At 36.8% G+C, this 12,900-nt stretch overlaps 1 protein-coding gene across 2 annotated transcripts in view; it reads right to left on the bottom strand.

The window, feature by feature from the left end:
* The window catches only part of LOC116413350 (nucleoredoxin-like), a 67,538-nt gene that overhangs the window by 37,803 nt on the left and 16,835 nt on the right, over positions 1-12,900 (bottom strand). For both annotated transcript variants that reach the window (XM_052901728.1, XM_052901729.1), the window contains 2 exons: positions 1,663-1,896; positions 893-1,002 (listed from right to left, as the gene is read on the bottom strand). In XM_052901728.1, the coding sequence (XP_052757688.1) occupies positions 893-1,002; positions 1,663-1,896 (344 nt within the window). The remainder of the gene's footprint in view (positions 1-892; positions 1,003-1,662; positions 1,897-12,900) is intronic.

The raw sequence follows: 12,900 nt of genomic DNA, 5'->3' as shown, positions 1-12,900 counted from the left end.
GTGCGTGGAAGAAAGTGCCTTGAAAAACGCAATATGGAGTACCGCCACTCGTCCAGATGGTTGGATGATGTATGAATGAATTAATGAATGAATAACTTTATTTGTTCAAAGTTCTAGTATACGAAAATTCAAACAGACATTTCAAGAGTCAGCGTAGCCGTGGTGTGATGAGTTATTTTGTCACCATTCCCAAGTGGCCAAAAAGCCGTGTCAACAAACATCGTAAAATTTTACTTTACAGCAAATGCTCCATTTTGAATATTATTTTTATGAGCGCTGAGACTTAATTGCGTTCCTTAGTCAGGACATGCGCAGGCGAGGGATAATTTTCGACGTACTAGAGCAGTGTTTTTCAATATTTTTCATGACGCGACCCCCTTATAATGTAAAAATATCTTGCGACCCCCTACCCTCCGCGGTTTCGAATGTGTATGAATTTTATTACAGTACAGTTATGAAATCCGTACAGTTGTATTTCACTATCATATTAGCATCCTTCATGTTACCAACTTGTTCGTTAATAGAAAAGATGATGATGATGATCATCATCATCATCATATCAGCAATTAACTGTCAATTGCTGCAATATAAGCCTCCCCCATAATGGGGCTTTTGCCAGTAGTTGCCATGCTTGGCTGGCAGGTTTGCAATTGCAGTTAGGTTTTGGTAATATTTTAAGAGGGACGCTGCTGTCCATCACTTGACCATTTAATTCTCTTAGTTGCCTCTCACAATATCTACAGGAAAGAAAGGGGTGGCCTATTCTATGCCGGAACTACACGGCCGACGATATTGAGTAAAATCTTCATTTAGCTAGCAGAAAAAAATAATAGTTTGTTCTCTACACTTCTTCATTCTTAATAAGACAAGAAAGACAAACAAAAACACTCACCTGTCGCTGGAGACGAGTATGAGCTGAGTGTTGGCGTATTTGGCTCTGCGCTTGCGCACTGCTGTCAGTGCAGCACACAAGCTCGGAGAGAACGCTCGACATGGCGGACACTGCAATAAATTAAAAAATATGTTAACAGGAAAAAACATGATTGATTTGGTTGGAAAACTGAGGTTCCTTGATTGAGCAAGATCACTGCCAGGACATGGCGTGTCTGCCTATATTATCGGATGTAAGTATTTAACGATACGACAGCGTTTTCAAAATCTAAAGTCTCAAGTCAGTCTCGTCACTAATAAGCCAATAGTAATACATTTAAATGAGAATGCAACAGTATACAAGCGTGCTGATAGGAAGTAGTTACCAATTTAGCATCCAATTTGGAAAGTAATATCAGTCAAGAATAGGCAATTGAGGTAGGCGAACATGACATCTTACATAATTCTGAACCTCTGTCCCATTCGTGTTTCTACCGTGAAGCAGTTGTGTTTGCATGGCTGTGTTTCGGTTTGAAGGTTTGAATATGGCAGTGAATTTACTGGGTACAAAGGAATAACACCTGAGTCCTCAGGAATGGCAACGCATGGGGGGTATCATGGGCAAAACAATATACTCTGTTATATCCATGGTACTGCTCATGTCTATAGGCGACGGTTACCACTTTCCATCAGGTGGGCCGTCAGCTTGTTTGCCTTTCTAAGTTGCATAAAAAAAAAAGATAAAGGACAGAAATGCCTTGAATATAAAATGCAGTGAACTAGATCACTTACCCAATGAGCGGCAAAGTAGAATACCCTTACAGCATCAGCTGGTAACTTCTCGTACAGCTTACTTTCCTTGTCTCCTTCGAGCTGAACCCCTCTCAACACTTCGTGGAGTGGGGGCGCCGGCCAGGGGAACCTCTCCCCTAGAGGGTCAGATAGGAGAGCGTCGCGAACCGCTCGCCCACGTATGACTAGAGTTGGCACTCCGACGGCGATGCTGTATTTTTGTGTAAGTCGCCGCTGCAAAGAAAAAAAATCTTTTTTATTTGATCAGAATAATTTTATTTAATTCCGTTACCAATAATATGTGTGTGATTGCCAACATTCGAAGATTAATTACTATTATTATTAGCATAAGTTCCACAACCTTCCATATTTTAATTAATGGGTGATAATGGAATGGTAACCCAACCCGCGCTATTGGTATACACCGGCGGGGCACCAGTGAAGGATGATAGGTGAAGATAAAGCAGGTCAGTTAGTCATCGTGACGAATTCAACAAGAATTGTTCACGATGGTTTCCAAGGGGAACCACGTGGAGGTCGACCTAATAGGGCATATTGCTAGCAATGGGGCTGTCAAACTCCATTGCTAACAATCCCTTTCCTTCCAACCTTCCATATTAGCCATCAATCTCCGACTGCTATCTTGTTTATAGACTTCCGCAAGATAACATCTAGTTTAGTTAAATATATCTGTGAAATCTAAGAACCTACCAACATCTTGCAGTCGATCATGATTCATAAATTTCTTCACATAAGGGAAAGATATAGATACATTCTTTATTGTTTGCTCCAAAAAATTACAGTAGTAAACTTATTATAAATACAAACAATTATAAAAAAAAACTACACTGAGAAAACAATGGGCGACCTTATCGCTAAAAGCGATCTCTTCCAGACAACCATTGGATGGAGAGGAGTGATTATAAACATATACATAGATATAGTTTTTAATTATCACACTGGCCAGGCGGGTTAAAATTGAAGTTTTTCAAGACAAATAATCTCTTGCTCTGATGTATCCTTAGTTTCTTAATTAGTTTTTACGCATGGTACCACATGGTGACATGTAATTGATAGGTTTTAGCTGGGACTACTTTGTATCGTGGAATTAATACCCTGCAGTGTTTAAAAATATAAACATATACTCTATGTCTTTACTTAGAGTTCATATTCGTAGTTTAAAATTAAATGTGTTGTAAAAATTTGTTGTTTGCTTGATTGATAACGAACAAGCTGTGAGCTGGGTACCAGCTAGCCTGGTGGTCTACACAAAAATAACTGTTTCAGTAATAAATACTATACTAATATTTCCTTAGAAAGAAAAGATAAGACGCTTGTTGCATATATGGCATCCTTATCTCATTTAGTTGGATATTGCAATTGTAGATAGGAACACTTTTTAAAAATAAAATATTATATGTACATATGGACGCTCCTCAGTTACTTTGTGTTTCATTTAAATAATAATTATTTCTCAAACATGCTTGGAAATGTGAGCATTATTTTGACAATCTTCTTAGAAATAAATCAAAATTGCCATACTGGCCAGATACATGCAGCAGCGGCCGGCAAAAGTTGTATGAAAATCCATATCTGTCGTGTTTTGCGGCCAGATAAATTACTATGTAAACTCATATCTGTCCTGTAATTTAAAAATCGAATGACCTTTTACTTCAAAATATAGCTACCAAGGAGGTAACTAGTACAAGGTTTTATTTAAATTTCGAATTGGCTTGCAAATAGAAAGCTGTTTATTGTAAAAAAAAAAAAAAAAACATAGGAACGTTATGGTGCGTGAAAAATTATTATTGTTCGTTATTCATCATTAAACTTATAAAGTAAAATTGTGTTTTTAATTTTCGCGCATTGTTTAAGAAAAGTACTATACAAGTCTTGGCCACAACTAGGCATTGATGGACTAACGTATGTGTGCCTCGGCTACGCCTCGGCCCACATTTGCACGTTCGTCCATCAATGCCTCAGTTGTTGGCCGCTGCAGTAATGTACTATAAAAACCATTTTGCCTGCCCTGTTATATGGAACAATGCTAGAGAGAAAAGAGAGAAATCTTATTTTTCCTTTGTTACTTTAAATAATTTAACGAAAGAACTGTTATGTGTAGCTTAATAAAATACACTTAAGTATTTTCTTTCTTTCCCAAATGTCATTCAAAGGCGCCGTTGCTGCACTTAAAACACGGACAAAATCCGATGAAACACTGCCTAATGTCCATATTTTTGTGAGACATTTCAACAAAAAAGGCCAGTTATGAAGGACCGTCCTCCGGGATAATGTTGGGTGGGTATCAAATTTAAGTTATCACTCACTTACCAGCGGTAGCTCGCATTTTCGCCAACTGAAATGCACTTTGATAACAGATAACCTACTTTTTATTAGGCAATTTTCAAAAAAGGGTTTCTCAATTTGTCTATATATGTTACATACATGACCTTAGGATACATCCTAAGGTCGTTCCTGCATTTGTATTAGTGTGAGTGTGTATGTAAAAGTGTTTTTAATCCTTTGATATTATGTCTGTGACTTAGTCTAGTTTATGATAGTCTTTTTTTTATACAACTTAGAATTACAAACAAACTGACGGTCCACCTGATGGAAAGTGATAACAGTCGCCTATAGACATGAGCAGTAGCATGGACATAACAGAGTATACTGTTTCGCCCATGATACCGCCCATGCGTTGCCATTCCTGAGGACTCGAGTGTTATTCCTCTGTACCCTATAAATTCACTGCCATATTCCACCTTTCAAACCGAAACACAGCCATGCAAATAACATACATACATACATACACATACATATATAATATATACACAATCAAATATATACATAACATACACATACTTAACAGCACACATACAACAGAAAAAAAATGACGAAGGAAAACGAAGAGAGAACACAGGAAAATAGTACAAAAGTGAGAGGTAGTAGGATTTAACAGAGGTTTTGAAGCTAGTAAGAGTTTGAGCGTACCGAATAGAGGTAGGTAGTGAGTTCCATAGGCGAACTGCCTGTACAGTAAAGGATTTAAAATAAAAGGAAGAAGAATGAGTGGGAAATTTGAGTCGGAGGTTATTGACACTGCGTAAAGTATGATCATTAGCCTCACTGAGAAACAAGAATCAGTCTTTTAGATAATCAGGAGCAGCAGGATTAAAAAGGATTGCGTAAAGAAGAGACAGGATATGCAGAATACGACGAAAACGGATAGGAAGCCACTTGAGTTGAGCACGAAATTGAGAAATGTGATCATATTTGCGAAGACCAAATATGAAGCGGATACATAGTAGTTTATTTTTTAGTCCAAAATAACTGGTTTTATCAAAATTGATGTATTTTTTTATGGGACATTATCTTTAATATTATTAAAAAAAAATCTATCAGGCGAGTATAGAGAACTGTATTGCTTATAAATGACACTGGTACTTTGCGCCTGTCCCATGGTCTGTTGATAACCTAAATCTTTTAATCTTTCTACGCGCATCACGTCCGCCATGCGTATAGCTGGTACTCATGGTTAGAATAATAAATTGCTACTTACGGAGAGCCCGTGGTATTTTATTGCCTAATCGAATATTTATTTTATTCCGATTTAATAGAATTATGACAGAACGTTTGAATTTTGACGCCATGTTTATATAACTCACTAGACGTTTCCCGTGGCTTTACCTACATTTGTTTTTTTTTTACAACACAGGGGGCAAACGAGCACGCGACTCACCTGATGGTAAGTGACTACCGCCGCCCATGATCACCCACAGCACCAACGGCATTACAGGTGTGCTGTCGGCCTTTTAAAAAGGAATATGCTCTTTTCTTGAAGGTGTGTCATTCGTGTATCATTATATGAAGTATTCTGTTTTATTTTTTTTTTTATATATTTTTTTATAGAACTTAGAATCGTAAACAAGCTGACAGCTCACCTGATGGAAAGTGTTAACCGTCGCCTATAGACATGTTCTGTTTCGCCCATGATACCCTCCATGTGTTGCCATTCCTGAGGACTCCGGTGTTATTCCCCTGTACCCTGTAAATTCACGCCATATCCCACCCTTCAAACTGAAACACAGCCATGCAAACATATCTGCTTCACTGTTGAAACACGAATGGAACAGAGGTGCCCAAGCAAACGACTTTTGTACAAAGTCTACCTCTCGTATCAGCCTTTAACTGTCCACTGCTAAACAAGCCCTTCCTTGTAAGAGGAGTTTAGTCAGTAGTTGCCACGTTTGGCAAGCGGGTGGGTAACCGCAGTTAGGCTTTTAGAGATGTTCTAAAATAAATATGTTAAAAGTCTAAAGTCTGTTATGCAATATTATTTTTTGGATAACACACTTTTAATATATTTGCTAAAAGTGTGTTATCCAAAAAAAATAATATTGTAATATATTTGTTATCATACGCACAACGGCCCAAATAAGAGGCTAAGCGCGGAAATAGTCTTTTTCACATTCAATTTATTTGCTACTGGACTAGTATATACATATTGCAACTAAAATATACAGTTAATGCTATGTATTATCCATCCTTAGTTTGAACCATTGCTGACCCCTCTGCGTAGCACGTGCCAATGGACCGATAAATGGGTAGCCACAAAGCCGCAACTTTCTGACAATTAACGATTAATGAACTCTTAATGACTGTTGCTTTGACGAGAAGTATGTATTAACTGTAATTAAGATAATCTGTACTAGCGATTCGCCCCAGTTGCGCACGCTTCTTTTTTTTTTTTTAATATAAAATATAGCCCATTTTACTGGTTGGTAGCTTTCTATAATTTTGTTTTTCGCTTTTTTTTTCTTTATAAAATGTAACGTATTTGCATATCCACATGTTTTAAGGCAATTAAACAGCTGCCAAAATAGTGCCAAGTGGCTTTTGTAATAATTTTAAAATGTTTAATGCAAATAAATAAACTAACTAACTAAAGATCAGGTGTTCCCAAACTTATTTTATCTACTGTCCACTTTGAGAAAAAAAATTTTTTAGCGCCCCCATTTTTTCACCTAATTAAAAACCCCTATTTATTTATTTATTTATAAAAGACACACCAACAATATGCTCAAAACAATTAAGCAGACAATGCACAATGTTATAAGTAAGTAAAAAGTGAAAAATTACTATTCAAAAATGCTTAAATCTAAGTTTACCTGAACAAAAACATTTCACTCCTCCCTACCAAGCTTAAGGCCATGTGAACACATCAATTAAAGGTGTATACAGCTCTCACAGATAAGCGTCAATGTGTACTAAGTAACAATTATACAATTAGGGAAGACCTAATTACCAATCCATTATTACTATTACATTAAGATCAGCAAATCACCCCCAAGCCACTACACAACGCCCCCATTTTTTCTGGATCTCTTACGGCCCCCCTTTAAGCCTGTAGCGCCCACAAGGGGGCGTTATCGCCCACTTTGGGAAAGGCTGCTATAGATGAATAAATTTTAAAGTGGTATTAGAAACTAAATTTTTTTTTTGTTTCCATATATGGCAATAAGTGTAAATCATCTTCATCATCACCATATCAGCCTTTAGCTGTCCACTGCTGGACATAAGCCTCCTTTTTGTCAGTAGTTGCCACGCTTGGCAGGCGGATTAGGAACCGCAGTCAGGTTTTAGACATGTTTTAAGAGGGACGCTGCTGCCCATCCCTCGGCCTTCCTTAGTCGCCTCTTACGACACCCACGGGGTAAAAAGGGGCGGCTATGTCTATTCTATGCCGGGACCATACGTGTAATAAGTGTAAATAATGGCTCGTAAATTGTGATTAATTGGTGAAAATGGAATGGTAACCTCGTCTGCGCTATCGGTGTATGTTGTACGGTACGGTACACCAGAGAGATCTCTCTCTATCTATCATCTGATAGATAAGAATGAAAATAGGTCGACAAGAATTAACAAGGTTTACAGGTAGAACCGCATGGGGATCGACTTGATACGGTATATATATAGGGTAGCAACGGGGTTGTTATTTTCCATTACTACCTAGTAGTCCCTTCTGCCACCGAAGGTGATAATCGTCGCGTATATTCATCAGCATCATGGAAATGAAATAAAACGAAGTGAAATGAAATAAAACGAAATGAAAAGAAATGAAACGAAAGGGAACGAAATGAAAGAAAATTAAAGGAAATAAAAGGAAATGAAACGAAACGAAATGGAATTTATTTGCCAGAAACATTGTAGATAAGATGTTCGACATTGCAGAGTATACCGTGACTCCTCATGAGTTGCTATTTCTGGGGACTGTTATGTTCTATGCTCCATATTTTGTAATTTCACTTCCACATCCGTCAAACCGAAACAAGCAAGCACGTTTGTTTCGCTCCAGAAACACGAGTGGGACAAAAGTACCCAAGCAGACGACATTTGTACAAAGTAATCATTTGATAAAATAGTAAAAATAACATTGATTTCGTTTTTACTGTCATCATATTATAATTATTTTAATGAATAAATGAATAAAAGCAAATAACTCTTCTATTAACTCATTCGTTCATTACTCTACTTTTAGGATAGTTGGTTAAAAGCAAATGTTAATTATCTCACTCATATATGTATAATAGATAGAAATCCACATGTATGGGTTAAAGTCAAACGACCGTCTGGATAACAAGCCAGTTAAAAAGTTAAAAATAACCGTCGGCGACCGCGCCGGAAGCCAGTTAATTGCTACTTATGTGGTTATTTTCGGAGTTTGGAGATAACCAGGTTTTGTATAAGTCTAATTTGTCCACTGAAATAATGCTAAGAAATAAGTTTTTGAGGGTCTACCTGTATGCAATATTTAGGTATTTAGCTTTTTATTTTTAAAAGTTAATAGGTCTTTTATGGGAATGGGCATTAAATGTTATAATAAGATAGCGAAGGATATTTTGGATCTGCCTTTTAATAAGTTTAAAACTGTTATTAAAAACAGCCTTTATTGAACAAAACCTGTTACACGCTAAACGATTACTTGAATGACAAATGTGCATGGTGTTAGTGGATCATACACGGGCTTTTTAATGGCCATAGACATAGCACATTTAAATAAATACACATAAAGTTTTTTTTTAAATTTTATTTAAAACTGTAGTTGTTGAGTTTCTTGCGGGCTCTTCTCAGCAGATAACAATTTTCCGAAGCCCGTATTCATAGAAAAATTAGGATTTAAAAGTTTTTAGATCAAAATAACTGTTTAAACCTTTTTACCCTTGTTCTTTTAAAGAACCTCATGCTGTAGTCTCTTGGGAAAACCTCAGAAGGGAATTCATTCCATACCCTGATTGTTCGTGGGAGAAAACATTTCTGAAACCACGTTGTACGCGCCCATTTAGGCTGTAGTTTTTTTTGTAGTTGTGTTTCTGGCAATAAATATTTCCTATTCTATTATATCTTTTGTAAACACTGATTCTAGATATATTATCTACAGGCACAGTTTATTTGTACAAGTGTCGAGCATACAGGACGCTTGTTCACAATGGCAGAAAGCAATCAGCTAAAAGCTGCATTGACGTGGAAATGACAGATAACTAATGGGGCTGATGGCTCCATCTTTGTTTGCCATCGCTGTACCCTCGTTTATATGTTTATATTTATTTAATTTTATTCATTTTTGGAATTCATTTTGGGAAACAAACAGTACAATTAACAGATAAAATAATATATTGTAAATAATTATTAACAAATATAGTTTGCTCTATTAACTACTACATACAGAGCAAACGAGGAACGAAAAGTAGGAAGTACTCAATTCGGGTGTATTTTTGTTATTCTCCTATAGGAATTTTATCAAAATCGGCCGAGTCGTTTAGCTTGTTTTAAAATTATTTATTTTGATTTAAAATGTGAACTATTATTTATAGTATTATATATAATTTATAGTATATTTGCACCATATATATTATGCTTTATGGTATATGGATATAAACACTATAAATACATTCTCCTTTGGGATTCTCAAGGATGACTGGAAGAAATCCCTTTAAGGGATAAATCCGTCTGTGTACATTTTTGTTATAACCATTATTGTTATATATATATATATATATATATATATATATATATATATATATATATATATATATATATATATATATATATAATAATGCACCGCCTACTTATTTCTTTGTTTGCCCAATGGTAGAGAACACTATCCGGTGTTAAATTCGTCAAATGTACATAGTATTCTACTGTGCATTAAAGTTTAAATAAATAAATAAATCTATTAATACGTGAAAGTGTAATAAACATCCATTCTTACGAATTTTCGCATTTATAATAGTTACAGGATAAGGATGTAAAAAATACAGACGAGTCACTTTCTTTCTAAAGTCCTTCAAAAATAAAAGTTGTAATAAAAAAATAAAATCTCAGCGGTGAACGACCTCTGGTGGCTATAAGGTGCTGTTTAGCTCGTGTAAGCAATGTAAACGTCATTGAAAACGGCCCTACTACTGAAAGAGGGGCTGAAGTGCCCTTGAGCAAACGTCAACCTACGAGATCTATGCACAGGGCGCTAAGGGAACCTGCAAGTTTAAGTAGGTATGGCAAAATAACGCGTACTAGGGTTGCCAACTGTATTATAATATATTTGTAAAATAATATTTGACATAACAGAGTATACTGTTTCGTCCATCGTAGCTCCCATGCGTTGCCATTCCTGGGGACTCAGGTGTTATTCCTCTGTACTTTGTAAATTCACTGCCATATTCAGATCCACCCTTCAAACCGAAACACAGCCATGCAAACACAACTGCTTCACGGTAGAAACATGAATGGGACACAGGTGCCAAAGCAAACGACTTTTGTACAAAGTCTCCCTCCGGTAAGTAATATTTTTATAGTTTATTTTGAAAAATAAACAGGCGATAAAGTGTTGACAACCCTATCGGGTACCTTTTTAAGGATAGATTTGTATGGACAAGCATAGTTCGTTCCAATAGAAAATGATGAAATGTACACTGGCTAATAATTGATGGGAAATCAATGAATTAATTAAAAATTTCATTTTGTTACTAACTTTACGCTGCTGCCCATCCCTCGACTGTTAAGTTTCTTTAATCGCCTTTTACGACACCCTCGGGAAAGGATGAGATGTTTCATTCTATGACAGGACGACACGACGAAATTTTTTAATATTAGTATAGATTTTTTTTATACAACTTAGAATGGCAAACAAGCTAATGGCCCACCTGATGGAAGGTGGTAACCGTCGCTTATAAATATGAGCAGTACTATGGACATAACAGAGTATACTGTTTCACCTGAGGACTCAGGTGTTATTCCTCTGTACCCTGTAAAGGAGATTTATGAATAAACAGGTATTTTTTTTATGGGTGAAAATGAAATGGAAAAGTCATAAATAACAACGTTAACAGAGATTTTAAAGAGTAACTGAGTAACAGCCTGCAAATTTACGAATCTAACGGGAAAATACACTGGCGGAGCACCAGTGAAGGGTGATAGATGAGAATGAAAACAGGCCAGTTAGCCCATCATGATGAATTCATCAGGAATTAACCATGATAGTTTCCAGGGGGAACCGCGAGAAGGGCGACCCAGTTGGGTATATTACTAGCAATGGGATTCTCAGTCTCTATTACTAACAACCCCTTTCCCCCCGAACCCTGTATTAGAATCATAAAAAAATGAGGATTTAAAAGTGCTTTTAAACAAGTCAATTTAAATAAAGATCATTTGAATTTGACAACCATTGGTTAAAGGAGAATAGATAGGACAGAACATCCTACATAGTATAAAACAAAGTCGCTGTCGCTGTCTATCCGTCCCTATGTATGCTTAAAGCTTTAAAACTACGCAACGGATTTTGAAGCGGTTTTTTTTAATAGATAGAGTGATTCAAGAGGAAGGTTTATATGTATAATACATGCATAATATTGTAGAGAAACACTGATAAATTTAGAGGTTTCTAATGTGATGTCGTAAATAAACACGTTTTTTTTTGCGCTTACATTGCAAACGCTGGCTGAACCCCACGAGATAAATCAAAATAATGTACTACAGTATTGTACACCTTGAAAAGGTCAACAAAAAAGTCCGCGATGGTATATGTTTATCTTTTAAGGATAACCTACAATAACCATTTTTTATCCTTTACATTTTACGGGAAAAATGGCTTATTTACGAAGTGATTTTAAGCAATACAGCATTAATTTTTATCCATTTTTTTATATTTTATATTATGTTATATTTATTATCATCATTTTACCAGAGGGAGACTTTGTACAAAAGTCGATTGCTCGAGTACCTCTGTCCCATTCGTGTTTCTACCGTGAAGCAGTTGTGTTTGCATGGCTGTGTTTCGGTTTGAAGGGTGGGATATGGCGTGAATTTACAGGGTACAGAGGAATACCACCTGAGTCCTCAGGAATGGCAACGCATGGGGGGTGTATCATGGACGAAACAGTATACTCCGTTATGTCCACGGTACTGCTCATGTCTATAGGCGACAGTTACCACTTTCCATCAGGTGGGCCGTCAGCTTGTTTGCCATTCTAAGTTGTATAAAAAAAAACATTGCACCCGTGCGAAGCCGGGGCGGGTCGCTAGTGTAGTATATACTGAATGGATTATTGTTTGTTAGGGTAAACCCTTGCGAAGTGCAAGATTAAGACGCGGCCCCCGTGGAACGCCCGGTCCGTTCCGGCCCGCTGGCCACCCTAGCTAAATTACTTTGAACGATTACGCCAACCCTATCCGACTCGTTTAGTGTACCGTCTAATCGTATTCTAAATCTATGTAAGGTAGCCATGTTTATTGTGTTCAGATTCAGCGATAGTCTCCCTTGACTTTAGATTATACCAAGTTTTTTTTTGTGCAACTTAGAATGGCAAACTAGCTGACGGCCCACCTGATACAAAGTGGTAACCGTCGCCTATAGACATGACGCCCATGGACATAACAGAGTGTACTGTTTCGCCCATGACACCCCCCATGCGTTGCCATTCCTGAGGACTCAGGTGTTATTCCTCTGTACCCAGTAAATTCACTGCCATATCCCACCAAACCGCAACAGCTATACAAACACAATTTCTTCACGGTACAAACACAAATGGGACAAATGTACCCAAGTATACGACTTTTGTACAAAGTCTTCCTCTGGTAAAGTTTCCACATCCTGACATTGTAAATGTGAAAGTGAGTTTGTTTGTTACCTTATATCGCCTTAACAGCTTAACCAATTACTCTAATTGTCACAATATTGTATAC

The sequence above is a fragment of the Galleria mellonella genome, unplaced genomic scaffold (genome assembly GCF_026898425.1).
Source record: "Galleria mellonella isolate WM207_F2 unplaced genomic scaffold, CSIRO_AGI_GalMel_v1 utg789, whole genome shotgun sequence".
Lineage (NCBI taxonomy): Eukaryota > Metazoa > Arthropoda > Insecta > Lepidoptera > Pyralidae > Galleria > Galleria mellonella.
The sequence above is the reverse complement of the archived record's forward strand: the minus strand, read 5'-3'. Positions and strand labels throughout refer to the sequence as shown.